Raw genomic sequence first — 27,981 nt, 5'->3', positions numbered from 1 at the left:
AAAACAGCAATGCGTCCTGGTACTGAGTGCTCCTCTGGGGAACCGGATTATGATAGCATCGGTCATATTATATGCGCCTTTGTTAAAAATTCAACAGATGTTCATCGGGGCAAGGAGAAACCAAAGCCAAACCAACAAGGTGGGATGGGGAACCTTCAGATCAGAGAGAAGCTAGGGTTATATTCCTATAGAAGGGACTTACAAGCTGTCCTTGCACTGCATCTGAGGAAGTAGACTGAAGTCTACGGAAGCTCATGCTGCCAATTTCTTTCTTTCCATGGGTTTCAAAAGTGCAACAAGATCTCTCTGCATCCTGATTCCAGAGACTAATACGGCTATATCTTTGAATTTTTGCACCACAGTGAGGCCTAGTGGCGAAAGAGGGAATGCATCCTCATCACCTCTGGTTGCCAACTCTTAAGTAGGATTTCTGAACAGTCTTGAATAATTCAAAAGGAAGTCCTGGAACAGGCAGGCAAAATCCTTTACAGAGAAAACATCTGCAGCATCGCACTTGCAGTTGTTCCTCGGTTGTCTTCTCTCCAAACAACCACTTGCAGGAAAAAGGAGGGAAAGATTTAATACAGCATCGTCCCTGAGCTCCCCCATCGCCGGCTTTCGTTCAAGCAAACCGAATTAACAAAGAAAGCCTTGCCAAGCTTTCAGGGCAAAGTAGAAGCAGGTAATGGACTGGCTATGGATCTTTGCGGCTTACTTGCAAGAATGTCTTTTCGGGTGGAGAGGAGCTCAATTTTTTCCTGCTAAGCCTCCCATCCCATTTCATATCTTGTTCATTCCTGAACTCAACCAACAAGCTCAAAGTTAGCTAGGTCCTTCCCACTAATAAACTCTACTTGCAAGGTAGGCCAGTTTACCGTCGATTCTCATTTTACCACCAGAAACCGACAGAAGAGACTGGAAGCAAGAAGAAGGGGAAAGGAAGTAAAATAGATTTGAAGAGGCAGAAGTCAAGAGACAACGGCTGAGCTGGACCTCGCATTTTCCATCATGTCCTAGGTTTTCCAAAATGGACAGATCCTTCTGTATCTTTGGTTGCATCTCTCTTTTATGTTTCCAAAAAGGCATTGCTTCCGCTACCTATTGACTGCATCACCAGGCTCAGTAGGATGGGCCGATGAGACGTTGAACATAGGATTTTGCATGGAGGGGTCGGATTCCTAACAACAAGAAAGATATTGTGCTTTGAGTAATGCAGTCAGTCCTCTGTATCCACAGATTCAAGCATCCATGGTTTGAAAATATTTTAAAAATATATGAATTCCAAAAAGCAAACCTTGATTTTTGCCATTTTATATAAGGGTTACCATTTCACTATGCCACTGTATTCAGTGGGACTTGAGCATCCAAAGATATTAGTACCCATGAGGGATCCTAAAAACATATCCCAGTGGATACCAAGAGTCCACTGTTATCAGGATGCTGTAAAACAGATGTGCAGAAAGTGTGGTGCGTGGGCCAAATGTGACCCCAAAATCCCTTTCGGTGGCCCTTTCACACTGCACAATTGTAGTCCTATGGTTCCACTTTAAATGTCATGGCGACATCCTATGGAATCCTGGGATTCACAGGTCAGAGAAGGATATTTTGAATTCTCTAGTGCCTCCCCGAACTACAAAGCCCAGAATTCCACAGGGTGCAGCTGTAGGCTGTTAAAGTTGAATCATACGACATTATCAGACAAGGGAAATTGGAAGTATAATCCAATGGCAATCCGAATGCAATCATGGGGTTGAACGTTATTGCATGATAGACTACCACACGCAAATTCGGGCAATGGGAAGTCAGTCCGAACGCAATCATGGAGTTTCACGTTATTGCATGAGAGGTGATCACATGCAATTTTGGGCAATGGCAAGCTATTTTCGGGCAATGGGAAGTCAGTTCAAATGCAATTTGAATTCACGTAAATTCACTGAACTAGTGAATTCACATGAATGTGTTCTGGCCCCACTTTCTTTTCATTCAAAATTAAGAGAAATTCCTCCCGTGTGATAAACTCCATAGACCTCTGTCACACTGCAGAATCAGTGCGGCTTGACGTGGCTTTAACTGCCATGGGCTCCGTCCTAGGGAATTCTGGGATTTGTAGCTTGTTGGGGCACCAGAGCTCTCTGACAGAGAAGGCAAAATATCTCACATAATGACAAATCCCGGAATTCTACAGCACTGAGCCATAGTGGTTAAAGCGGTGCCAAACTGCATTAATTCTGCAGTGCAGATGCAGCCATCATGGAATAATTATAGGGTATGAAAGAGTTTTAAACCTCATTGTGGCAGAAGCCAAACTCATTTCATCTCCCAGCTGGTGGCTTCCATGTCAGTAGGGTGGCCAAGCCACTCCAGGTTTTAGTTGGAACTTCGGAGGAGTTATTCATGGCACACAACCTTATCACCCCCAAAAGAAAATAGGTTCGGCATCTTGAATAGCTCCTTTAAAGCTTGGATAAGTAAAATTTGGGGAGAGAGAAGAAAAAGGAGGACCTGTTTTGCATCTCCTCTTTTTTCTGCCCCCAAAACTGACAGGTAGCCCAAAGCCACAGATGAGAATTAAAGGTGTCAAAAAGGAAGAGGACAGAAAGGCCAGCAGGAAAGGTGGCCAGAAGGAGGGAACGAGGCAAAATAATGCTGCAAAGTGATGATGGGGATGTGGTCGTAGGGAATTAAAGGAAGAAAAGAACAGGCACACGTCCAATTTTTATTTTAATAATTAAAAAAGCACTAATGAAGTAGGTGGCAATGAAGAGTCAGCCATAAGGCGCTCAGTACCTCCAAAAACAGGGAGAAATTGGCATGATATATAGAATGGGCAGAATGGCTAGAACAGGAACCTTCCCTCTTTTTCAAGACCCGAGGTTTGAGATTTAGCTTAAATGTTCCTATTTTCATATCATCTCTTCTTGTAGCAGCAAGTTCCCCAAGCAAATTAAGCAAGTGCCCAGAGATGGCCCCCCTTAAGCTCATGGCCAAGACTGGAGGGTACCTACCGGAGGGTCACTGCTCCCACCTGACCACCTGGCGCAGGTGTAGCTCACTTTCGGCGGCCACGATCGGCTGTTCGTTCTGCAGGTGGTAATTGATCAGGTGGCTGATGCTTTCAAACAAGGCATCCTTCGTTCTCACCTGGAGCAATAAAGCAGTGGGTTGAAAAACTCCCATATCTCTCTGTCTTATCAAAACTCCAAAACACGCATCTGAGGAAGTTGGCTCAAGTCTATGAAAGCTCACGCTACCAACTTCTTTCTTTCACTTCGTCTCAAGGGTGCCACAAGATCCCTGTGCAGATTGATTTTTTTCAGGCTAATACAACTATATTTTTTAGTCTTATCAAAACAGGCAGTGTAGACCTGTGGTTAGATCACTGGACCAGGAGGTTGGAAATCAAGTCCTCCCAGAATCATCCAACTCACTGGGTCACCTTGGGCCAGTCACTTTCTGCAACCCTGGCTTACCTCACCTGGTAGTTGTAAATACTGTCCGAGCCCCATATCTGTGGGATCATAACCTCATTTTCATTTACCCATGTCTGCGGGTAAAAAGATCTCACTGGAACTTTGTGGCAGATTGCTTTTGCCTGAGACTACTGGGAAGGACAAGAATCTGTCCCTTCTTCTCCTTTCCTCTCCTGCTGAGTTAACTGAGTGCAAACTACTGTTGCACTTTGCACTCAGTTTGCAGGAACTGAAGCACACTGAGGACCAAAGAGGAAGGCAGGAGGAGGAAAGAGAAACTGGGACATTTTAAAAGCAGCCGAAAAAGTGGGACGGCAGAGGATTAGTAGAATCCCAAATACCCAGCCTGAGAAAACTACCCACATGCACCCTTGTGTAAGAGCCAGCATGGCATAGTAGCTTGGATGTACTACGACTCTGGAGAATAGGGTTTGAGTCCCAGTTCTGCCATGAAGCCCACTTGGGCAAGTCGCAGGGGAAGGCAGTGGCAAACCTCCTCTGAAGAAATCTTACCAAGAAAACCCCATGATAGGTTCTCCTTAGGGTCACCATAACTTGGAAACAACTTGGAGGCACACAACAAAAATGCACACACTTGCACTGCATATTGTTCCTTTTTCTGCCACACATGAAGTTCCCCCCCAAAATTCTTCTGTGTCCAAGAAACCCTACCTCTCTGGTACTTACCACTCCTTCAGGGTCCACCAGGAGCAAATGCTTTGGCTGCCCGCTGTGCATTCCAGTCAGGACGTATTGCCCTGGGTTGGTGATGCTATCCCTCACCAAAAAGTCTCCGTCCATCTGCAGCAGTTTCTCCGCATCCTTCCGGCTCATCTTGCCATGGTACCACGGCTCTTGCTTCAACTGTTCTTCTGTTGGGGCAATGGGGGCTTTCCGGGTCGGTGGGCTGGGCCAGTGGTCCTCTATATGCAGGCCGCTGCCCATGCCGCAAGCCGACATGGATTCGTGAAGCTTCAAAGCATCTTCAAAAGGCCCTAAGAGAAACCCAATTGTCATTATTGGTTTGATGGTGATTATTATTACCATCATCGTTTATCCTCATATACTCCCTTTTCCCAAGGATCTCAGTGCAGCATAGGTGCCACTTCCACCTCCCCGCTTTTATCTGCAACCTTTATTTATTTAGAGCATTTCTATCCCACCCTTCAGCCAAAAAGGCTCCCAGAGCGGCTTACGAATTGTTAATTTGACAGTTCCCTGCCCTCAGCTTTACAATCTAATAAGACACTAATAAGCCTCTTCTTCAGACCTCAAAGCGAGAGGTAGGAATCTCAGGGGAAGAGCGATGCCTTGCAAAGTACATGTACAGAATGATTCAAAAAGAATCGTGCAAAACCAGATAAGGACAGCTTTATTTTTGCACCATTCTTGTTGAATCACTCAGTATATGTGTGTATCCTTCGTTTGTTAGAATGTGTGTGTTTTTACCTGAATGCTGTACTCTGTGCAACTATAATTAAAAAGCTTAAGATATCATGCCTAATGGCATTACCAGACATGCCCTTGGTAACATCGCATTGAATCACAGAGTTGGAAGGGACTTCAAGGGCCATCCACTCAAACCTCATTCTGCCATGGAGCAATAAATAATCCAGGCACCCTCAACAGATGGCCATCTAGCCCCTGTTTGAACATTTCCATAGATGGAGACCCCACCACCCTCCAAGGCCGCATCTTCCACTGCCAAACAACTCTTACCATGAACAGGTTCTTCCTAATGTTTAGGTGGAATCTCTTTCCCTGGAGCTTGGCTCCATTGCTCCGGTTCCTATTCTCTGGAGCAGCAGAAAACAAGCTTCCATTCTCAATATGATATCCCTTCAAATATTTAAACAGGGCTATCATGTCACCCCTTAACCTTCTCTTCGCCAGGCTAAATATACCCAGCCCCCTAAACCCCTTTTCAGGAGCTGGTTTCCAGACCTTTCACCACGCTAAGAAAAGTGGAGGGAAACAGAAAGAGAAGAAGGCCGCATGCTAGATGGATGGGCTCTATTAAGGAGGTCACGGGTGCGGGTTTGCAGGAACTAAGCAGAGTAGTGGAGGACATGGTCTTTTCTGACTCTACAATTCTATAATTCTAACTAGGGGTGTCATTGGAGGGGTGTGAGGGGTGCGGATTGTACTAGATGACACCTCAGAGGATGTTGTGACCTGGTGCGCTGGTGGGAAGGTGCCATCTTCAATTGCTAATCTGCTGGTCGAGCAGAAAAGAGAATCTCTTCCCTTTCCCATCGGTGAGCAGATCCACCAGATCCAGAAAAGGCTGTTGAAGAGTGACCCGCACCAAGTGTCAAATGTATTATGTACGGCACTGACTCTAACTGACAATCTGAGAAGACAGGAGAAAGGTATGAAAAACAAACGAACTGAAATGAAGGGAAGGTTAAGAGGTGATATGATAGCCCTGTTTAAATACTTGAAGGGGTGTCATATTGAGGAGGGAGCAAGCTTGTTTTCTCCTGCTCCAGAGAATAGGACACAATGGAGCAATGGATGCAAACTACAGGAAAAGAGATTCCACCTCAACATTAGGAAGAGCTGTTTGACAATGGAAGACAGAGGCTGGTGGAGTCTCCTTCGTTGGAGGTTTTTAAACAGAGGCTGGATGGCCATCTGTCGGAGGTGCTTTGTGTATTTCTGCTTGGCAGGGGGTTGGATTGGATGGCCTTTGAGGTCCCTTCCAACTCTATGATCCTATGATTCTATGATACTGATTGTAACTGACAATTTGAGAACAGAGAAGAAAGGTATGAAAAATAAATGAACTGCATAAAAACGTAAGGACATGGAAAATAGGAAAATCTGCATCCTCCTTAAAAGGCAGGAAGAAGGAAGGGAGAAAAGGTACAAACAATCCAAGCAACTTTCTGGAAACTATTAGTTTGTCTGGGAATGAAATAACAAAAACCTGGCACTGCCCAAACCATCCTGGGGAAAATGTGTTTAAATTCAGTATCTATGTACATAATTGCCCCTTGAGGTCTGGATTCAAGAGCTTGCCCCAGAAATGTACATGGCCCATGTTTCTGCTCTTTGTTCCTACTCTGGGAAGTTCTCTCCCTCCCATCCCCGGCACCTGTGCGTCTTGTGGATTTGGTGGTATTTCAGTTTCCCTGCTGCTGCTCTTATATAAATGCACCCAGAGCATCATTTTGGAGTGGGAAGGTGATATTAATAATACTATTATTCAGCTTGGCAAGGTGGGAGTGTGGTGTTCCGTTGGTCCCCACCGCCTCCAGGCGCAATGGAGAAATTAGAAACAGAACCACAAGGACCACAACCCCCATCCTCCTCCATCAGCTCTGGCTCTTACTCATATCAAACAGGTCTTTGGGGGGGCTGTTGTCAAGCAGCCGGTGCCCCCCAAGATCCGCCTCCCAGTTGTCCAGATTCTGGGTGTTCACATACATGTGGTCTTCATAATCTTGGGATCCCAGTGGTTTTCCATCTGCTTGAACGTAGCCATCGGAGCTCAACCCTGGGAAGAGGAATGCCAAGAATATTTTGCAGTTTTTCCAATGCTACAGCTTCAGAGCAACTCTATTGCTAGTGTGAATGCTGTTTCTTATTTGGCCCAAGAGAAAGGTCTTTGGCCTATTTGGGGGAACCGCAAGGTTTGTGGAAATACTGAAATATTAGCAGGGAATAGCAGGAGAGGATCAAAACTGAGGCTAGGATTTTCTCGGTAACAGTGAAATGCTGGCTGTTTGGAGGGAGACAAAAAAACAAGTGAGGGATGGAACGCAGTTCTGGAAGAGGATGTGAATGGGACAGCAAATTCCACACTGCAACATTTTACTACAGCTCTCACTTCTCTACTAATGGTATGCCTATGAGATCTCGAAGTAAGCACTTTATACCACATCTGCCAACCTATCTGTGTCTTCTCAGACCCACCCCACCTCCTCCGCAGAGTCTGAAATAAGTCCAGTCATTACCGTGAGAGTCAGCCTCCCAGTTCAAGTTTGCATGACTGCTGGGATCTCTCCTGGCAGGGGATCCAACCTTTGGGGAAGAAATTTTGGAAGACAGGGAGGTCACCATTGCATGTCAGGCCAAGCTGCTCCACAACTCTTTTCTAGGACCTTTATGGATCTAGCTTTCCCTATTGCACAGGAACATGGATGCAGGGGTGTCACTAGGTCAGTGCGGGGAGTGTGGACTGCACCAGGTGACACCCCATAGGGAGGTGAACTTCTGGTAAGGTGGTAACTCCTGCCTGTCCCAAGACACCCCCAGCTGCCCCCTTTCACCAGCTTGGCACCTGTGCTAACCATTGACTACATTTGCTGGTCGGAGTGGGCACTGCTGCCACCTTCTGGGTCTGGTGGGGCTGCTGGCTGAGCAGAAAAGGGAGACAACACTGTGAGTTACTGCACTGGGAGGACACCAACCCTAGTCATGCCATTGCCTAGATGGGAGGGTGTTAAAACTTGTTGCATGGTTGGCCATTGATCCTGGATCAAAACCAGTGGCACTCTTATAGAGGGATGATGGTGATTGCAAAATGGATCCTACATTCAGAAGGGTAGCCTACTTTTGTTTACTAACCACCATCAACTCAGAGCAAGGAGACGTCAGTGTCTTTAGGTCCTGTTTACGGCCTTCCTATTTATTGTTATTTGTTTTGTTCAAAATATCAGCTATATCGAGAGCCAGTGTGGTGTAATGGTTTGAGTGTTGGACTAGGACTCTGGAGATCAGGGTTCAATTCCCAGCTCATCCATGAAACCCACTGAGTGACCTTGGGTGAGTCACATTCTCTCAGCCTCAGAGCGAGGCATTGATCAAATCCCCCCCCCCCAAAAAAAAAAAAAAAAAACAAATCTGGCCAAGCAACCCTGTGATAGGCTTGCCTTAGGGTCTCTGTAAGTCAGAAATGACTCAGAGGCACACAAGAAGAAGACGTTTGAATTGTGTGTAGTTTCATTGTGTGATAGTAACACTTGCTGGTCAGTTCTGACAATGAAAGTCATCAGACTGGACCTATAGTTTCTTAATAAAGGTTTCTGAGTTTCTACTACTGAGCCTAAGTTTCTGAACTTTGGTATCCTGCTGGGCTTGACACCTGGTGGCCCAACAGGTCAAAGCGGTAGTCACCTGGCTGAAATGGCTGGCATACGAAAACGGCACGTGGCCAAGCGATGCGCTATGCTGGAGGCGAGAATCCACCAGGCCTCCAAGGGGCGGCTCTTTGCCAGGGATGCTGTTGTAGTAGTCATGCTCCGACGTTTCCTCCTCCTCGCCCCATCCTGAATCTTCCATCCCCATCGTCCTGACAAGAAGGACCAAAGAGTCGAGTTAAGGATGAGAGAGAGTCAAATATCCGCTCTGGGTTTAAGACTGAACCTATCCAAGGTGCTATGCTCTAATGCCCCCACAAATAGATTTAGAAACTTTTTCACCTCCTCTAATGTTCACACTAGAACTCAGAGCTGCTTTGCTGATTCAGTGACACAAAGCCAAAGCTGCCAAATGTTAAGAATTTGGTTTCAGTTGGGTTTCTCTTATACTCAAAGGAAGCAATACGTTTGGAGCAATTTTGGCTACATCTGTACTGCAGAAATAACGCAGTTTCACTTCCATGGTTCAATGCAATGCAATCTGTAGTTTTGTAAGATATTTAGCCTTCTCTGTCAGAGAGCTCTGGTACCACAACAAACTACAAATCCCATTACCCTATAGCATGGTGCCGTGGCAGTTAAAGTGTTGTCAAGCAACATTATTTCTGCAATGTGGCAGCAGCCCGGGAAATACATTTTTCGACCGTTTTCCAAATACTTATTAATATTCTTTCCATCCCCACTGCAAAGTTTTTCATAACTTGCGACTTGTTTTGGAAAAATCTGGGTGTGTTAAAATCTTGGGGGTATATTGTTATTATTATTATTATTATTATTATTATTATACTTTATTTATATAGCGCTGTAGATTTACACAGCCCTGTAACATACAAACAATAAAATCGATAAAAATGAAACCTGCCAATGGCGGTACACACAAAATCTCAAGATATTTGCAGAAAACCAGTGTATTGGTGCAAAATATCACGGGCTCTTTCCCCCCCACCACCAAAATGGACAATGCACCCAAATCCTTGCAAAGGGAAGTTTTTTTCTCTCTTAATGGTCAGTCTTGCATCCAAGAAGGAAAGAAGAGAAAGCTGACAATCCTGGTTATACCTCCCATCTACCAAACTACCTACCTTTCCTGTGGGTTGATGGTTTTGGGAGGGCTGTGAAGGTATTGCTTGAAGCGGAGTTCAAAGGCCTGTCCGACCGTGCTGATGACGCTCTGCGCCAATCCGTTGCAGCATTCCAAGATGTGGCACGCTACGGAGGCAGGAAAACACACAATGAGTTATTATTGTGGTGGTTGCTATTTATCCAGCCTTTCCCCCAGTATATGATTCAAGGCATCTTAAAACAGAGAGACAAACACACAGGTAAAATTCACAGAATGCAAAAGTTCACTATCAAAAAACCCAGTTAAAAACATGACCCATTTTAAAAAAAAAAACAGCACAACAAAAATCACAGGTAGAAATCCAGCACATTATTTGCAAAGATCAAACCCTGAAATGTTGAAACAGGGCTATCGTGTCACCTCTTAACTTCTTGACCTTCAGGCTAAATATGCCCAGCTCCCTAAAGGCCTCTTTCCCACTTATGAAAAAAGCGGCTTGCGATCCGAATCGATGGATCGATTTGACAGCGGGGCATGGTTCCCACTACATTTGCCCTGGTCGCATTTTTCCCCCTGTGAAACAACCCACTTGTGGTTCACATTCACAAATGAATCGGTTCAAAATGGACCCGCTCCAGGCAGCTGAAGGGCAAATTTAAATTGATTCCTATCCGCATCTGGCTCACACTTGTGCAGAATCGATTCATCCAAAAAGATGAGGAAAACATCAGCATCAAAAAGACATGGGTTACATGGGTCTAGCGCATGCCCCCCCCCCCCCAAATCACTACAGCGAATCATTTCAAATAGGAAACAGGGTCATTTGAACCGGTTCAAACTGATCTGCGATCTGGTTTAAAAGGTAGTGGGAATCAGGTCTTAATCTCTCCTCATAGGGCCTGATGGTTTCCAGATCTTCCACCATTTTGGTCACCCTCCTCTGGACACTTTCCAGCTTATCCACATCCTTCTTGAATTGTGGGGCCAGAATTGGACACAATATTCCAGGTGAGGTCTGAGCAATGCAATATAGAGTGGCACTAAGACGTCCCTTGATCTACACTCCAATTGAAAGAACACAGTCCTTCAGAAAACCTGGACCTGTGCCATACAGGGCTCTCTATAGGGATAGAGAAATGGCATCTCCAGCAGATCTCAAAATGCAACAAGATTCATATGGCGGAATCTGGGCCTTCAAAAACTCTATTGGCAACCAGTATAGCTGTTACAACTTGGTAACTGTATGTTCTCTGCATCCAAGTTGACTTTTGGGAATGCAAATAGTGGAAAACCTTATGGGGAACCTGGGAATTGTAGTCCGAAAAAGTTATTTTTCCAAGCAGAGTCACCCTCCTAAGTAGGGCTGCCATAATTGTCCACTTTTACCAGGGACAAAATGTAGGACAAATTCAAGACCAAACTGTAGGGCAACTGCAGGACAAAACTCAGCTCAAAATGTAGGACATTTAAGGTCCACCATTTTTCTTCAATGTCCTACATTTTGGGCTGAGTTTTGTCCTGCAGTTGTCCTACAGTTTGGTCTTGAATTTGTTCCACATTTTGTCCCTGGTAAAAGTGGACAATTATGGCAACCCTACTCCTAAGGCAATTCCGTTACCTCGCTGGTTGATGGGGTCCTTTGCAACATATGCCACATAGTCTGTTGTGTCCTAGAGCAAAATAATAATAATAATAATAAGAAGAAAGCAGAGACGTGTTATTAAAGTTTTCAGTTCCAGTTAGTGGAGATAAAAAATGAAGAGAAGGACCCAAGGAAAACAAGGCAGTCAGTCAGAAAATGAGGATCAGTACAGAAGAAAGAAAGATTTCATGGTATTTGCAACAGTACTGAAGATAATTCGACACAGCATTTATTTATTTTTGGGGGGGGGGACAGTGGCACCCAGTAGATGTCCATTGATACCGCCAAAGAGAAAAGAGGGGAAGAGGACAGAGATCCAAAAAGTTGAAAAAGAAGGATTGGGAAAATGAATATAAAGTAGGTGAATGAAGAAGAAAAGGAGGGCCTTTTTGACCACCAATAATGAAATGTACAATATGTTTGATTCTCAAAATGCGTGAACCACCAGGAAAACATACTGAGAACCATAGAATCACGGAAGAGATCCCAAAGGTCATCCAGTCCAACCCAATTCTGCCATGCAGGAATATGTAATCAAAGCCCTCCCAGTCAATGGCCATTCAGCTTCTGTTCAAAAGCCTCCAAAGAAGGAGACTATACCACTCTCCGCGACAGCATCTTCCACTCTCCAACAGCTCTTACTGTCAGGAAGTTCTTCCTAATGTTGAAGTGGAATCTCTTCTCCTGTAGCTTGACTCCATTGCTCCGTGTCCTAGTCTCTGGAGCTGCTCCATCCTCAATATGGCACCCTTTCAAATATTTAAACATGGCTATCACGTCCCCTCTTAACCTTCTCTTCTCCAGGCTAAACATCCCCAGCTCCCTAGGCCACTCCTCAGAGGGCTTGGTGGTTTCCAGACCTTCCACCATTTTGGTCGCCCTCCTATGGACACGCTCCAGCTTCTCAACATCCTTGTTCAATGGTGGTGCCCAAGACTGGACACTCACATCCTTGTAGGCCACAAAGTTCAAATAGTTAACAAGGTGTGTGACCTCACTCAGTGGTGATGGTGGAGGAGGAGGAAGATCACACAGTTCAAGTGCTGGCTCCTGCTTGCTTGTGAGCATAGAGATGCCCTCAAGGAAGACTGGAGGCTTTTGTAGCTTATAGCTACATGTGTCTGGCTGGAGGATTCGAGAGCGTGCAATTGGAAGAAAGTACTCTGCTAACATCTACTTTTCATTTTGCACAGGACTTGAATGTTTTCTTGCTCTTAAGGAAAACACTAAACAATGGAATCGATTGCCCCAGGAAGGGGCAAACTCTCCTTCAACTGCAGTCCCTAAGCAGCGGTTGGACAGCCATCCATTAGGGATGCTTTAGCTGTTGGTTCTTGAACTGGCAGAAGTGGACTAGATTATGCTTGGAGGTTCCCTTCCAACTCTTGCAATTTTTATGATAATATTAAGGAAGGAGGTGGAGGAGGAATTATGCTGAATTAGAGGTAACATGACAACTGAATTAAATACCTGGAGGGATGTCATGTAGAAGATGGAGCAAGCTTGTTTTCTGCTGCTCCGGAGACTAGGATCCAGACCAATGGATTCAAACTACAGGAAAAGAGATTCCACTAAAACATTAGGAAGAATTTCTTGACTGCAAGAACTGTTCCAGGAGGTGGTGGACTCCAGTCTCCTTCTTTGGAGGACTTTAAGCAGAAATTGGATGGACTTTCAGGAATGCTGTACTTGTGGCAGGGAGTTGGATTAGAGGGTCTTTGTGTCCCCTTCCAACTATGAGACTCTATGATCCCAGATCTAACTTCTTTTTGTCATGCGCCTTCAAGTCGTTTATGACTTATGGCATTTCTAAGCTGACCCTATCACAGGCTTTTCTGGGGCTGAGAGTTTGTAATTCAGTGGGTTTCCCAGTGACAGTCTGTAACCCAGCAGGTTTCCATGGACAAATGGATAATCAAACCCTGGTCTCCAGAATTATAGTCCAACATTCAAATCACTCCCCACATTGGATTTCCCAGATCTAACTACCACTCTGAAGGGGTTAGTCTAGATATCCCTTGGGGTCCCTTTGAACCCTATGTTTCTATGATAATAGAGTTGGCCCTCTGTACCCACAGATTCTTTATCCACAGATTCAAGCATCTGCAGCTTGAAAATATTCCAAAGTAAAAATTCCAAAAAGCAAACTTTGCTATTCTAGATAAGGGACAGCATTTGACTCTGCCATTATATTTCATGACACTTGAGCATCTACTGATTTTGGTATCTACAGGGAGTCCTGAAGCCAAACCCTAGCAGATCCCACTGTATTAAGGAGTGACTTGGGATTATCTTGCATTTCACTGATCCCAGATCTAACTAATCCGGGGGTTGGACTACATGACCTTCAGAGTCCCTTCCAACACTACAATTCTCTGACCATCTTAATCCAAGAGAAGGATTTTTCTTGCATTTCATGGCACTAAACTCTCTCTGTTCTCCCTTTTCCCATCCATGATTGAAGGTTTTGGAAGTGGGGGCTTACCGTATCGCCCCCCGAAGCGAAGGAGATGGATTGCATATGATGGTTCGCGATGATCTAGGATGGAAACAGACAAGGAGAAGATGGGATGCAGAGGGAGGATGTTGAAACAGATGCGAGGAGGAGGAGGAGGAGGAGGAGGAGGAGGAGGAGGAGGAGGAGGAGGAGGAGGAGGAGGGAAAGGTCGGAGGGAGGTTTTAGCAATCATCACTCAGCAGATCAGATCGATCAGAGCCATGGGAGAGAAGGGAATTGAATTGATCCCTCTGCGGGCCAAGCCATCCTCCTTGTAACCATTAGCCGCCTCTGTTCCTCCAGGCCTGAGTGGAGGCATGGGATCAAAATAGACACAGAAAATACATTCCCAGAGATGGAGGCTTTTATTTCTCAGCATGCCAAGAAGATCTCGGTCCATTCTGCGTTCAATTCTCACCATTTTTCAAGCACTCTCCATCACATTTATGAAGCGATTGCCTTGTTTTGTTTATAGCTTGAAGGCTATTTTTTACCACTATCCCTTTAGCGTTTTATTTTAACAGCTCCGAATATTCATCAGTCATCGCTTTGATTTGTATCAAGCAAATGAAACGAATGCAATCATTTTTGCTTATTTTCATTTGCTTCTACTGAACTGATCTAAAGAAAAACATCCAACTGGATGGCTGCCATTCACTTTTCTAATATAAATGACCATATGTGTGCGCAAAATTGAACGGACCTGTTTTGCCACCTCCATATCCACCTAGGGGCTGCCGTGACATTACAAAGTAGGAGCATCTGTTGTGCAGCGATAGCCATGAAGAGACTGATGTGTCACGGTCTGATGTGGCATAGCCATCAATGCACATTGGAGTGCTTCCTAATGTGCATCCAGTCACTGCTAGGGAATGTCAGAGCACAACAGGGGTGCCTGATGCATATCAGAAGTGCCCAATGTGCATCAGGTGCCCAATGCACATTAGAAATGCTCAATGTGCATCAAAAGTGCCCAATGCACATTAGAAGTACCCCATGCACATCAGAAGTGCCCAATGTGCATCAGAAGTGCTCAATGAACAGCAGAAGTACCAAATGGGCATTAGAAGTACCCAAAGCACATCAGAAGTACCCAAATCAGAAGTTGGATATCATTCTTTCACTTTGTGATATGCTTATACAATTGGTCTAGGAAGTATCATCCCAGGTGTCAGTCATTACCTCTGTGATCCTTGATGGCTAGGCTCACTGACCCACGTCGTATAAGCCAGATTTCATTGCCCTGTTACTATACTATTTTTGCAGCCTTGTATCTTTAGTTTCAAAGTACTGTAATATATTTTGGAAAGTGGGAAGAGGGTAAAATTGATGCTTAGTTCCTTTTGACACATGTCTCAGGAACCCAGGCTTGGAAACATTTCATATTTGGGGCCACATCTGCCAGAATCCCCCAGCCAACACGGCCATTGGGGGATACTGGAAGTTGCAATCCCAAGTATACAACTTGGCACCTGACCAATGGTGAGAATGCAAGTGAGAAAGGTCTTACCTGCCGGGTTGTCGGGATCATGAGATTCAGTCCATCGATGGAGATGTTGATGACAATGCTAAGGCCAGCAAAATGGAGGTTACTCTTGCCGAGGACTGAGAAAAGAGCTTTGTTTGGGGCCTGGAAAGAGACAAAGAAGTCCAAAAGATTTTGACAAAACCAAAAAGTCCAAAAGACTTTGACAAAACCGGATAGAATCAAGTGGGGAAGATGCTGGGATTGCTCCGTTTCACATTTCAAACATGAGGAGAGCTTCAGAGGCTGGAAATATGGCTGTTGCTGAGAGTTTATAGCCTTTTTTTAATGATAATAATATTTTTATTTATATTTTAAATAATATAAATAAATTATTTATATTTTAAATATATTTATTTATATTTTAAAAACTCACTTTTCCCAGTTCTAGTACCACACCAAGGATGAATTTATATTTCAGGGAACAGTCTGGTCACTGGCAATTATAATGCGAGTAGGGTTGCTTTAGACATTTGTCTAGTGGTTCCCAAACTTTGGTTCCCCGGATGTTTTGGACGTCAGCTTCCAAAAGTCTTGACCATGGACCAAGCTACCTGGGACTTCTGGGAGTTGAAGTCCCAAACACCTGGAAGATAAAAGTTTGGGAATCACTAGGTGGGGACCCCTCTCTCCAAAATAGAACCGGCAGAGAGGAAGTCATGTTGTTGCCGTTGTGTGCCTTCAAGTCATTTCCAACTTATGGCAACCCTAAGGAGAAGCTATGATGGGGTTTTCTTGGCAAGATTTGTTCAGATGAGGTTTGCCATGGCCTTCCTCTGAGGCTGAGAGAGTGTGACTTGCCCAAGATCACCCTATGGGTTTCATGGCTGAGCTGGGAATCAAACCCTGGTCTCCAGAGTCATAGTCCAATGCTTAAACCACTACATCACATTGACTTCCAAGGAAGTCATAGTCCACTATGTTCAGCACTGGTCAGACTTCACCTGGAATTTGTTGTTATTGTTGTTGTTGTGTGCTTTCAGGTAGTTTACAATCATAGGACTTCCAATTCCATGGCTCAATGCTGTGGAATTCTGTGTTGCATCAACCATTTAGCCTTCTCTGTCTAAGCTCCCTGGTGCCACAATAAACTACAGATCCCAGGATTCCACAGAATGGTGCCATGACAGTGAAAGCAATGCCAGACTGCATTAATTGTACAGTGTGGCGGCAACCAGATGCTTTGATGCTATCTTCCCACATGGCTAATGGGGTTCAACTGGATGGCCCTTGGGGGTCTCTTCCAACTCTAGGATTCTGTATATTCCTGCATGGCAAGATGGGGTTCAACTGAATGGCATTTTGGGTCCCCTCCAACTATAGGATTCTATGCTTCTCTGACAACCTGAGGCCTCCTTCATGGAGCAGAGATGTATCTCTATTAAAGTGCAGCCCTTACTCTTGAAATAAATAACTCGACACCGTGGCTACAGCGGCATTAAGTATTTAACTCGATCTTAATACAACACACACCCCTTTGTTTCAGGTATATAATACCCAGCTCTCTGACGGATTTATTTTTAGCCTTCTTTTATTGTTCCGACAGTATTCTGATTGCAGGGTTTTGAATACACTGATTAGGAGTCTTAACCTGCTAATCAGTTAATAGATCCAATTTAAATACATCTGCATTTTCTCCAAAGGCACTAGATAGTTACCATTTCTTGCAACCAGAAAAGGAAAATAAAATGGTATGACGGTCATTTAATAAATGATTTACACCCACACATTATTCAAAGGAATTGTAATGTTTACCCTTGATGTTAACATTTAGCCTCCCTTATTTTATTTTATTTTAAATTGATCTCATCCCTTGATGGGAGTTATAGTCCAGCAAACCTGGAGGGTAGTGGATCAGAGGCCGCTGTCTAAAGATATGGATTTACCATTCTTCCAATACACAATCCTGCAGAAAAGATTTGCTTCCTGTTTGCTATATGCAGGAAAATTGGGTAGATGATGTAACCCACCTTTTTCTTCCATGTTCCCTTGACCCCTGGGACAGCCTCATACAGTCGGTTGATGGCTTCCCTGTAGCAAAAGACCATTTCAAGATGGAAGTTAATACCAAGAAACCCAAAGGAGACATGAGTTATATATACAACACTCCTTCATTGCATGCCTTCATCTCCATTGCCCTGCCTTGTCTAATATTTGCTGTGATGGGCCTTGCACAGAGTCTTCCCATCACCATCAGCTTTTTAAATGTCACGTACCAGGATTGAATTTGAGATCTCCTGCATTCAGAGCAGGTGCCGCTGAGGATGCATCTGCTTGCAAAACTAATGCAGTTTTGACACTGCTTTAACTGCCCTGGCACAATGCTGTGGCATGTTGGAAATGGTACTTTTATGAGATATTGAGCCTTCTCTATTAGAGAGTTCTGGTGCCACAACAAACTACAAATCCCAGGACTCCATAGCCTCAAGCCATGGCAGGTAAAGCGGTGTCAAACTGCACTAATTTTGTAGTGCAGATGCATCCTCAGTAGTAAGTCACAAGTCCTCAGTGTGACTTTGAGACCATGATCCCCAAAATCCACAGCCAGCAGTGCCAAAGGATGGTGGGAGTTACTATCCAGAGAAAGAGCAAGCAACATTTTCAAGGTCTGGACTCTGGCTTCCTAGAGGCAGCTCTCCTTCTGTGTAACTTGGCTGCCTGGCACTCAACTCCAAAGTCATTGGGGTCAAAAAGCAGAGGGGTAGAGGCTCGTGAATTATGCATGGCCCTCCGTGGTTCAGGAGACACCTTCCCCTCTCCGTTTACCAATGATCGATCCATGCTGTGCTTAAGCCAGACATCTCCTGCATGCAATGGGTTCTCCCCCTCAGCTGGCCTGACAAGTCAAGTCGTGCTTTGGCAACCCAGCCAGTCCTTAAGAGCCAGACAGAAACATCCTATGATATGATGTGATAGCCCTGTTTAGATATCTGAAGGGAGATCATACTGATGATGGAGCAAATTTGTTTGCTGCAGTTCCAGAGGCAAAGACCTGGAGCAATGGGTTGAAAGTACAGGAAAAGAGATTCCACCTGAACATTAAGAAGAACGTCTTTATGGTAAGAACTGTTTGACAGTGGAAGAAGCAGGCTTGGAGGGTGATGGAATCTCCTCCTTTGGAGGTTTTCAAACAGAGGCTGGACGCCCATCTGTCGGGAGTGTTTGGATTGTGTCATGGCACAGTGGGGTTGGACTGGATGACCCTTGGGTCTCTTCCAACTCTAGGATCCTATCATTCCTCACCCCGAAAACAGATGGAAACCCACACTTGCAAAGCAGCAGGAGGAGAATGGGTCCACTATGTTAGGGCAGGGGGACAGTGGATCCACTCCAAGCATCATCTTCATTGCAAACCATGCCCATCCCTCACCCTTAGGGCATCTCACTGGCCACCATGCAGTAGAGGAGGGCAAGGAAGTTCAGAGGCCAGGTGACCATTTTTTCCTGTCCTTGGGCACTCTCCATGGGCTTTTCTTCTGAACTTGAAAGCAACTGGTCAAAGTGCCGAGGCTCAGTACTTTGCACAGCTCTTTTAAATGCTTCACTCGGGACCTTGGATAGCTCCTTCTCAAAAACTGCCACCACCATCCCACCTTTACAAGAAATAGGTTTCTTATACCCTGTGCAGAAACACAAAGGAAAGGAAAGGAAAGGAAAGGAAAGGAAAGGAAAGGAAAGGAAAGGAAAGGAAAGGAAAGGAAAGGAAAGGAAAGCTTACTTGGTAACTTGCGTCCGAGTACTGAAATCCAAGGACCTCATAGAGCGGAGAATCTCAATACACCCCATGTACTGAAATTGAAGAGGTGAGATAGGGAAGCAGGCGTGAATTAAAGTGACATAGGAACGGAAAAACTATTTGCACATATTTGAAAAATGGTAAAAAAATAAACCATGTTAATTGAATGTTGAGAAACCGCAAGGAGAAGAATTCGAGACGGATGAGAATCTTCGCAATGTAGGACATACCCTTTGTAATACAGACGGCCCTCTACATTTGTGGTTTTGATTTTTGCAGATTTGATTATTTGCGGTTTTGTTAATATATCCTCTCTAGGAATCTCTAAGTCCTCCTGCAGAACTCTGAGAGAAGTAGACCATAGAGTTGTGCTGGAGAACCTAGACGTGCCTAGAGAAAATGCTTCTCTGGGCATTTGTAGGTCCTCCAGCATGATTCTATGATCAACTTCTGGCAGATGGTGACCATAGAGATTCCTAGAGAGGTGTTCACTCAGGTAAAAAGAATAGCATTTACAGCAGCCATAGGAACATCAGTGATGGGTTTGCAAGAACTCTGGTTGGAAATGTTTTGGGGTTTCCTTCATATTTGCAATACACCATTTGTTCTTGGCCTGGCTCTCTGGCCCTGCATCATCTGGGCTGAAACAAGCGGTGGAGTACAGCCAAGGATAAATTCACCTGGCAAACGTTCCAGCAGCTCAGATACTCACATCCATTTCATCGTCGGCCACGCCAGAGACTAGAAAATGAACCAATGGATTTTAAATGGCAAGAAAAGAGATTCCATCTAAACATTAGGAAGAACCTCTTGACTGTAAGAGCTGTTCAACAGTGGCGTGGAGTGCCTTGGAGAGTGTTAGACTGTCCATCTCTTGAGCTCTTTAAACAAGGAGTTGGATGGATATATTTCATAAAATCATACATTTGCAGACCAACCCCTTGCCATGCAGGAACACAGAATCAAAGCAATCCCAAAGATGGCCATCCAGGCTTTCTTTAGAAACCTCCAAAGAAGGAGACTTGGTGACAGCAGAATAAGTGTGTTTCAGGAGTGCTTTAGTTGTGTATTCCTTGCTTCGTAGGAGGTTGGACCTTGTGGTCTCTCCCAGCTCTACCTTTCTATTCTCCTATGATCCACAGTTCACTTTTTTCCAGATTTCTTTTCCCACGCTAGCTCAGAAGTGGAGAAAGTGTGGCCCAGGACTACATCAGATCCACGGGCCCCCATTTCGTCACCTCCAAAGTCCCCTGACAGTCTCCTCACCCTCTGAATTTAAAGTATTGGTCTATGACCGAACAAAATTTTTTACTTACTATTTACTTTACATACTGTACAAATAGTCATAGAATCATAGAATCATAGAATCGTAGAGTTGGAAGAGACCACTAGGGCCATCCAGTCCAACCCCCTGCCATGCAGGAAATCCAAATCAAAGCATCCCTGACAGATGGCCATCCAGCCTCTGTTTAAAGACCTCCAAGGAAGGAGACTCTATCACCCTCCGAGGGAGTGCATTCCACTGCCGAACAGCCCTTACTGTCAGGAAGTTCCTCCTAATGTTCAGGTGGAATCTCTTTTCCTGTAGCTTGCATCCATTGCTCCGGGTCCTGTTCTCTGGAGCAGCAGAAAACAAGCTTGCTCCCTCCTCAATATGACATCCTTTCAAATATTTAAACAGGGCTATCATATCACCTCTTAACCTTCTTTTCTCCAGGCTAAACATCCCCAGCTCCCTAAGTCATTCCTCATAGGGCATGGTCTCCAGACCCTTCACCATTTTTGTCGCCCTCCTTTGGACACACTCCAGTTTCTCAATGTCCTTTTTGAATTGTGGCGCCCAGAACTGGACACAATATTCTAGGTGGGGCCTGACCAAAGCAGAATACAGTGGCACTATTACTTCCCTTGATCTAGACACTATACTTCTATTGATGCAGCCTAAAATAGCATTGGCCTTTTTAGCTGCCGCATCACACTGTTCACTCATGTTCAACTTGTGGTCTACTTGGACTCCTAGATCCCTTTCACACGTAGTTTCATTCAGCCAGGTGTCACCCATCCTATATCTGTGCATTTTATTTTTCCGCCCTAAGTGCAATACCTTACATTTCTCTGGGTTGAATTTCATTTTGTTAGCTTTGGCCCAGCTTTCTAGTCTATTCAGGTCATTTTGAATCTTGATCCTGTCCTCTGGGGTATTAGCTATTCCCCCTAATTTGGTGTCATCTGCAAATTTGATAAGTATGCTCCCAATTCTGTCATCCAGGTCATTGATAAAGATGTTGAATAGCACTGGGCCCAGGACAGAGCCCTGTGGGACCCCACTGGTCACTTCTCTCCAGGATGAAAAGGAGCCATTGTTGAGCACCCTTTGGGTTCGGCCGGTCAACCAATTACAGATCCATTTAACAGTTCCTTTGTCTAGCCCACATTTTACAAGCTTGTTTGCAAGAATGTCATGGGAAACCTTGTCAAAGGCCTTACTGAAATCAAGATATACTATATCCACAGCATTCCCTTCATCTACCAAGCTGGTAATTTTATCAAAGAAAGAGTTTAGATTTGTCTGGCATGACTTGTTTCTCTGAAATGTTGACTTTTTGTGATTATGGCATTGCCTTCTAGATGTTCTAGTCCATTAACTTGATTTTCTGTGAAATTCACTGCAGAAGGTCAAATCAGAATTTTAACTGTGGTTCAGAGATTAATTCCTGTTGTTTATGCCAGCACTTAGGCAACTGATGGGCCACATTCAACCATCTTAAAGCAATTTTAGTAGCACACTAACCTTTCCTGGGTATTTACTTTACAAATGGTGGGAAATTGTGTTATAAGATACCTTTTATTTATGATATTTGCTAGATAATTAGAATCCATATGATGTAATTAAGGTAGCTAAATTCTGTTATGTCATATGTCATATGTAAGTTATGTTTGCAATTGGTCGTCGATAATAGATAGAGTTTGACTCTGCTGTATGCTCCTCGAATTCAATTTTAATAATAGTTAGTAATTGTGCTGTACAATTTTAAGTCATTGCCAGCTTATGGTGAGCCTAATTTTTTTATTATTTTATATTGGTCAATGACTGAATAAACTGATTGATTGAAAAAAGCCCCTTCCAATTTTGGAGACAATATTCAAATAAACACTGAGCAAAAAGCCATCCCAATATAGATCAGCCTCCCCCTTCTACAAACTTCCATAGAAGTCTCCAATTCTATGCTACTATCGTATCCATATCCTTCCCAAAATGGCAACCAGACGTAATGCATTGCTTCTGATCGCCATTTTGGGAAGGATACGGACAAAAACAGAGAATTTGGGGGAAGTGTTTAGGCTGATTGGCTTTCTGACAGAGAGGCGGGGTAAAAATAAAGCTATTATTATTATTATTATTATTATTATTATTTACACTGTTGGAAGGGTGCCATAGAAGGGATTCAGGTGGAAAACTGGCCCCCATCCTGCATATAGGATGCATCCACACTTAACTGTCATGGTTCAGTCCTGTGGAATCCTGGGATATGTAGTTTGCTGAGCCTGGCCTGTCGGAGAGCTGGGGTGCCTCGCCAAACTACCGCTCCCAGGACTTTCTAGGACAGAGTCAGGCAGTTAAAGTGGTGTCAAACTGCTTTAATTCTGCAGTGTGGATATACCCATCCTTGCTCACCATTGCACTAGCGTTTTTTGTGGGAAATATTTGGACCTTGCAGTTCTGGAATGCTGTGTCTTGGGACCAATATACATAGCCTTGACCCCTGCTTTTAGTTGCCCAAAGCCTTCTCAATACCTTCACTTGAGCTAATAAAATTCCCCTTATTAAATATTGGTTATGAATGTGCTCTGGGACTAGCATTTTGGGCAACATGATAGGCAAAATCATAGCCATTTTGCTCCATGCATATTCAAAGCCACTTGTGCACACATCTGCCCTCAAAACTGGGCTTCCCCTTCCTTCTTTATCATTTGAATTTCCGTCACCACCGTCCGTTGCTGGAAAAATAATGCAATATTTCCCAGAGATGCAAACAGCTCCATAATGTTCAAGGGGCTTCATAAATCCTTCCTGCCCAGCCATGGATTATGTTGAGACAAGGCCCTTCAAAGCAAGGGAAATTTGGCACCGGCATGTATTTTCCCTTTTGGATTGTGCCGACTTCTGTAATCGGAACAATTGAGCTCCTTTTCTTCTGGAAATCCCAGCTGAAGGAGCCATGATTTGCAACCTGGGCCTGGGTCAGGCCAGATGGAGCAGCCAAGGGACACCTCCTATGATTTCCGGCCTCCATTTAACTGTCAGCATAAATTACCCCTAAATTAATTAAGAACGAAGGGTTAGCGAAAGCCACCCCATCCTCTAATTGACTTAAGAGGACACCGATGAGAAGGGCTCTTTGTTCAAATCCTTTCCTCTCTGTTGTAGATTTTATAGCTCTGTCTTCTCTGATCTTAAGGGCTCCACCATAATATTTTTTAACATGTTTATTATTGCAAGCATACTTCAGTTAATAAACCCCCTGACAAAGAAGCTCCTTTTTAAAAAGGCCTTTTTACAGGAGCCCAATCCAGACCAGCATGAGCCAGTGTGGTGTAATGGTTTGAATGCCAGACTAGGACCATGGTTCAAATCCTGGCTTGGCCATGGAAACCCACTGGACCCAAACCCTAGCAGATACGAAGGGCCTACTGTGTAGATAAGATAGACGATGGATGGATGGATGGATGGATGGATGGATGGATGGATGGATGGATGGATGGATAATAGATAGATAATTGATATAGATAAATAGGCATACAGATAGACAATAGATAGATAGATACAGTAGACAGATAGATAATAGATAAACAATTGATATAGATAGATGATAGACAGACAGACAGATAGGCGATGATAGATAGATAGATAGATAGATAGATAGATAGATAGATAGATAGACAGACAGACAACTGATATAGATAGATATACAGATAGACAATAGATAGATAGATAGATAGATAGATAGATAGATAGATAGAGAGAGAGAGAGAGAGAGATAATTGATATGGATGGTTAGATAGACAGACAGACAGATAGATAGTTGATATAGATAGATGATAGACAGACAGATAGACATTAGATAGATAGATAGATAGATAGATAGATAGATAGATAGATAGATAGATAGATGATAGAGCCAGCATCATGACATAGTCGTTTGAGTATTGGACTATGACTCTGGAGACCAGGGTTCAATTTCTGCTTGACCATGAAACCCACTGGGTGACCCTGGGCAAGTCACACTCTCTCAGCCTCAGAGGACGGCCATGGCAAAGGCAAAGCCCCTCTGGAGAAAGCTGCCAAGAAAACCTCACGATAGGTTCGCCTTAGGGTCTCCATCAGTCAAAAATGACTTGGAGGCACAGAACAACAACGTAAACAAATGCGGCAACCATGTGCTTGGATTGACTGTCTGGGTGAAGTTCTTGCTTTTGTTCAAAACCCTTCTTTATACCCATCAGTCTTGTCTTAATAAACTATGCTGGGGAATAAAAACTAAGCTGTGGGGTTTATTGATTATTCTGCTTTCCTTTTGCATTCCTGCCACCGGCTGCTTCCGGCCTCAAAAAGATGACTTAATATGAGAAAGTTTTTCCCCTGCTCTTCTCTTGTAACATCATCCTCATCGCAATATTAACTATTTCTACTGGGGCCTGAACAATAGAAGACCATCCAGAGAGTGATAGTGGTTAGAAACTTCACCAAAATATTCTGGAATACAAACGTCTCTCTTAAGAGTCCTTCTTTGTCTCTAACGCAGACACCGACAGTTGCCACACTGCAAAATTAATACAGTTTGGCACTGATTTAACTGCCCTGGCTCAGTTCTAGGCAATCCTGGGATTTGTAGTTTGTTGTGGCACTGGAGCTTTTGGACAAAGAAGGCAAAATAGCTGCCAGAACCATAAATCCCAGGATTCCGTAGCATTGAGCCATGGTGTCAAACCACATTAATTGTCTATTATAGACGTAGCCATATGCAGAAAGTCTGGGCCTTCTTTGATGGCATGGGAAGGCCTGGCAGAGCCAAATTGGTGCTCAGTCTTTGCTCAAAGCATGTGCAGAGTGCACTTTTCTGTCCATAGAGAAATGCAAACAAGGGTCTACTGTCATCAATCAGATCTCCTGACCATCCATTCCTAGGCTAGTATCTTGTTAGTAACATATGCAGAAGTGTAAGGGCAGAGTGGGACTTTTGGACCATGTTGTTGTTGTTGTCTTTGTCGTGTGCCTTTAAGTCATTTCCAAATTGTGGTGACCCTAAGCAGGATCTATCATAGGGTTTCCTTGGCAACTTTCTTCAGAGGGGATTTGCCATTGTCATCCTCTGCGGCTGAGACAGTGTGACTTGCCCAGGGTCACCCAGTGGGTTTCATGACTGAACGGGGATTCAAAGCCTGGTCCCCAGAGTCATAGTCCAGTGCTCAAACCACTCTGGCCCCTTTGGACCATGAGCAATGGCCTTATCCAGGAGAAGGCAGCTGATGCAGAGTTGCACATGTGGCATCACTGAGTACATGATAGTGCATTAAAGTAGACAGAGTAACATGCAGATTGTGTTGCCTCGACACATTACCTTTGTGCATCATGCCTCGTAATTGCACACACTGCCAGGCCTGTGTATGTGGCTCTACACTTGCCACATTCATTGTAGGGGTTGAGTAACACAGCTCTCATTTAGTAGTAATGCAACTCAGGAACCATTATGGTATAGTAGTTTGAACGTTGGACTGCGACTCTGGAGACCAGGATTTGAATCCCTGATCGGCTGTGGAAACCCACTGGGTGACCTTGGGAAAGTCACACTCTCTCAGCCGCAGAGGATGGCTATGGCAACCCCTCTGAAGAAACTTGCCAAGGAAACCCTACAATATAGGGCAGGGCGACCTGAGGTCCTAACCGCAAAGGAGGAGAAGGCACCGTAAAAGGGAGGACATTCAAAAAAAGTAGGACATTACCAAAAAAAAGTTAGATATACTAATATCAATAAAAATTCATATTTCTTGAACAAGCTCAACATGAAGAAACATGCCCAGAAAACTACATGATAGGCCTTAGGCTCACCATAAGCTGGCAATGACTTAAAGGCCCACAACAATAACATGGTCCAAAAGCTCCACTCTGTGCTTACACTTATTAGGGATTGCCATATCATCATCATCATCATCATCATCATCATCATCATCATCATCATTTGTACCCCACTTTTATCCCAATGGTAAGACTCAAAGTGGCTTCCTGTCTGAAAACCCAGTCCTGTACAATTAAAAACCTACAAAAGTGACCATCAAAATGCAGTTGAACCGTTACAATATTAAAACCGATCAGTTCTTTAAAAACAGAATACAATTTTTTTTAAAAAAAAGATCAAAGCCCTTAAAAAAGAGAAAAGCCGGAAACAACTCAAAGGCACACAACAACAACAACAACAACACAACTCTGGCAGTGGATATTGACGCAACGTTGGAGCAATGTCAGATGATCTCGGCCACAATCTCCAGGCATTTCCACCACAGAGGAAGGCCCAGATCTGCAACTGTCAACAAGCAGCATCCCAAACCTAATTCCCAGCATCCCTCATAAGGGATCCTTAACAAATCTGACCCAAGTGAGGACTCCACTCTCACAACAAACCATGGATGTGTCCAGAGGAGGGCAAGCAAAATGGTGAAGTGTCTAGAAACCATGCTCTATGAGGAGCAACTAAGGGAGCTGGATATGTTTAACCTGGAGAAGAGAAGGTTAAGCGGTGATATGATAGCCCTGTTTCAATATTTGAAGGGGTGTCCTATTAAGGAGGGAGCAAACTTGTTTTCTGCTTTCCCAGAGACTAGGACACAGAGCAATGGATGCAAATTACAGGCAAAGAAATTCCACCTAAACATTAGGAGAAACTTCCTAACAGTAAGATGGTGTTCTCTTTCGTTGCAGAGCTTTAAACAGAGGCTGGATGGCCATCTGTCAGGGGTACTTTGATTGTGGGTTCCTGCATGGACTGGATGGCCCTTCCAACTCTATGATTTTATGATTCCAGGGACAAGAAAGGAACCACTTACCCGGACGACGTATGACACTCCCGGACTGATGACCCTTTCATCCGGATGGAGCCACCCTTGGACCGGCTTGCTGATGAAACTCCCTTTGCGGCCCCACTCCTCTCCGGCCGCTTTGTGGCCCTCGGCCCGTGGCACTTTCCTGCCGCCGGCCGGCCCTCCTCGCAGCCGGTTCATCACCTGGAGGCTGCAGGGAGTGGCACACACCGGTTCGCAGGCACTGAGAACCGCGGCCAGGCCCGACGTCGACCCTGCCGATGTTGCGTTGTTGCTGTTGTCACCGGTTTTGCCCGAGAGCTCTTTACTGGCACTCGAAGGGCTCCGGCTGAGAAACCCAGAGGGACTTGTGAACTTCCATTGGGGCATCTTGGGGATCAACATGCAGAAAGTGGTCCCAGATTCCGGTTCCTCGCCTAGTGGAGGAGACGGAGATGCAGGAGGGCGAGGAGGGCTTAGGGGTCCAGTTCCCGGGGGTGCCGGGGATGGGTGCAAGGTGGCCGCCACGACCTTGCCGCTCATGGCTGCCTTCTCCGAGGGTGTCAGTGCGTCGTTCCAAAAACGATCATACTTGGGTACTGCAAGCATGCCCTACCCTGGCGCGTCTGGCTAAGTGGTTTTAGAGTGCTCCTCTAGCCCTGCTTCCCCCCCCCCACTCGCCTATCATCGCAGCCACACAAACAGAGGCACACACATATCCAGAGCCAAACCCCTCCCGGAGAGCAACACAACCTCCAGCAACCATCTCCCCAAATCTCTGGGGAAGATCAGTTCACGCAATGACGTAATGGCACGGTCTCTTCGCAG

At 44.7% G+C, this 27,981-nt stretch overlaps 1 protein-coding gene across 2 annotated transcripts; it reads right to left on the bottom strand.

Annotated features, from left to right (window-relative positions):
- Positions 1-10: 10 nt before the first annotated feature.
- On the bottom strand, positions 11-27,913 carry SHC2 (SHC adaptor protein 2). Of its 2 annotated transcripts, XM_089537056.1 has the most exons (13): positions 27,181-27,913; positions 19,063-19,133; positions 17,315-17,375; positions 15,330-15,449; positions 13,808-13,861; positions 11,299-11,350; positions 9,700-9,826; positions 8,595-8,769; positions 7,433-7,499; positions 6,808-6,972; positions 4,158-4,465; positions 3,006-3,141; positions 11-1,178 (listed from the first exon to the last, which is right to left on the bottom strand). In XM_089537056.1, the coding sequence occupies exons 1-12, from the start codon at positions 27,760-27,762 to the stop codon at positions 3,013-3,015; spliced, it is 1,911 nt and encodes a 636-aa protein (XP_089393182.1). In that variant the 5' UTR covers positions 27,763-27,913; the 3' UTR covers positions 11-1,178; positions 3,006-3,012. The 2 variants fall into 2 exon arrangements, with proteins under 2 accessions (XP_089393182.1, XP_089393183.1); XM_089537057.1 differs by lacking the exon at positions 13,808-13,861.
- Between the last annotated feature and the right edge of the window lie 68 nt (positions 27,914-27,981).

This window comes from Sceloporus occidentalis, unplaced genomic scaffold (assembly GCF_023333645.1).
Source record: "Sceloporus occidentalis isolate IW3139 unplaced genomic scaffold, rSceOcc1.0.p SCAF_8, whole genome shotgun sequence".
Lineage (NCBI taxonomy): Eukaryota > Metazoa > Chordata > Lepidosauria > Squamata > Phrynosomatidae > Sceloporus > Sceloporus occidentalis.
Note: the sequence above shows the minus strand (reverse complement) of the source record. Positions and strands in the feature narration are given on the sequence as shown.

What these genes read in the sequence shown, in the direction of transcription:
- SHC2 (XM_089537056.1), bottom strand. Translation starts at nt 27,762, where the DNA reads ATGCTTGCAGTACCCAAGTATGATCGTTTTTGGAACGACGCACTGACA. An exon ending in TCGCTTCGGGGGGCGATACG is followed by an intron (nt 11,351 to 13,807) that starts GTAAGCCCCCAC and finishes ATTTTGCTCTAG; the next exon opens with GACACAACAGACTATGTGGC. An exon ending in ACCATCAACCCACAGGAAAG is followed by an intron (nt 8,770 to 9,699) that starts GTAGGTAGTTTG and finishes CCTTCTTGTCAG; the next exon opens with GACGATGGGGATGGAAGATT.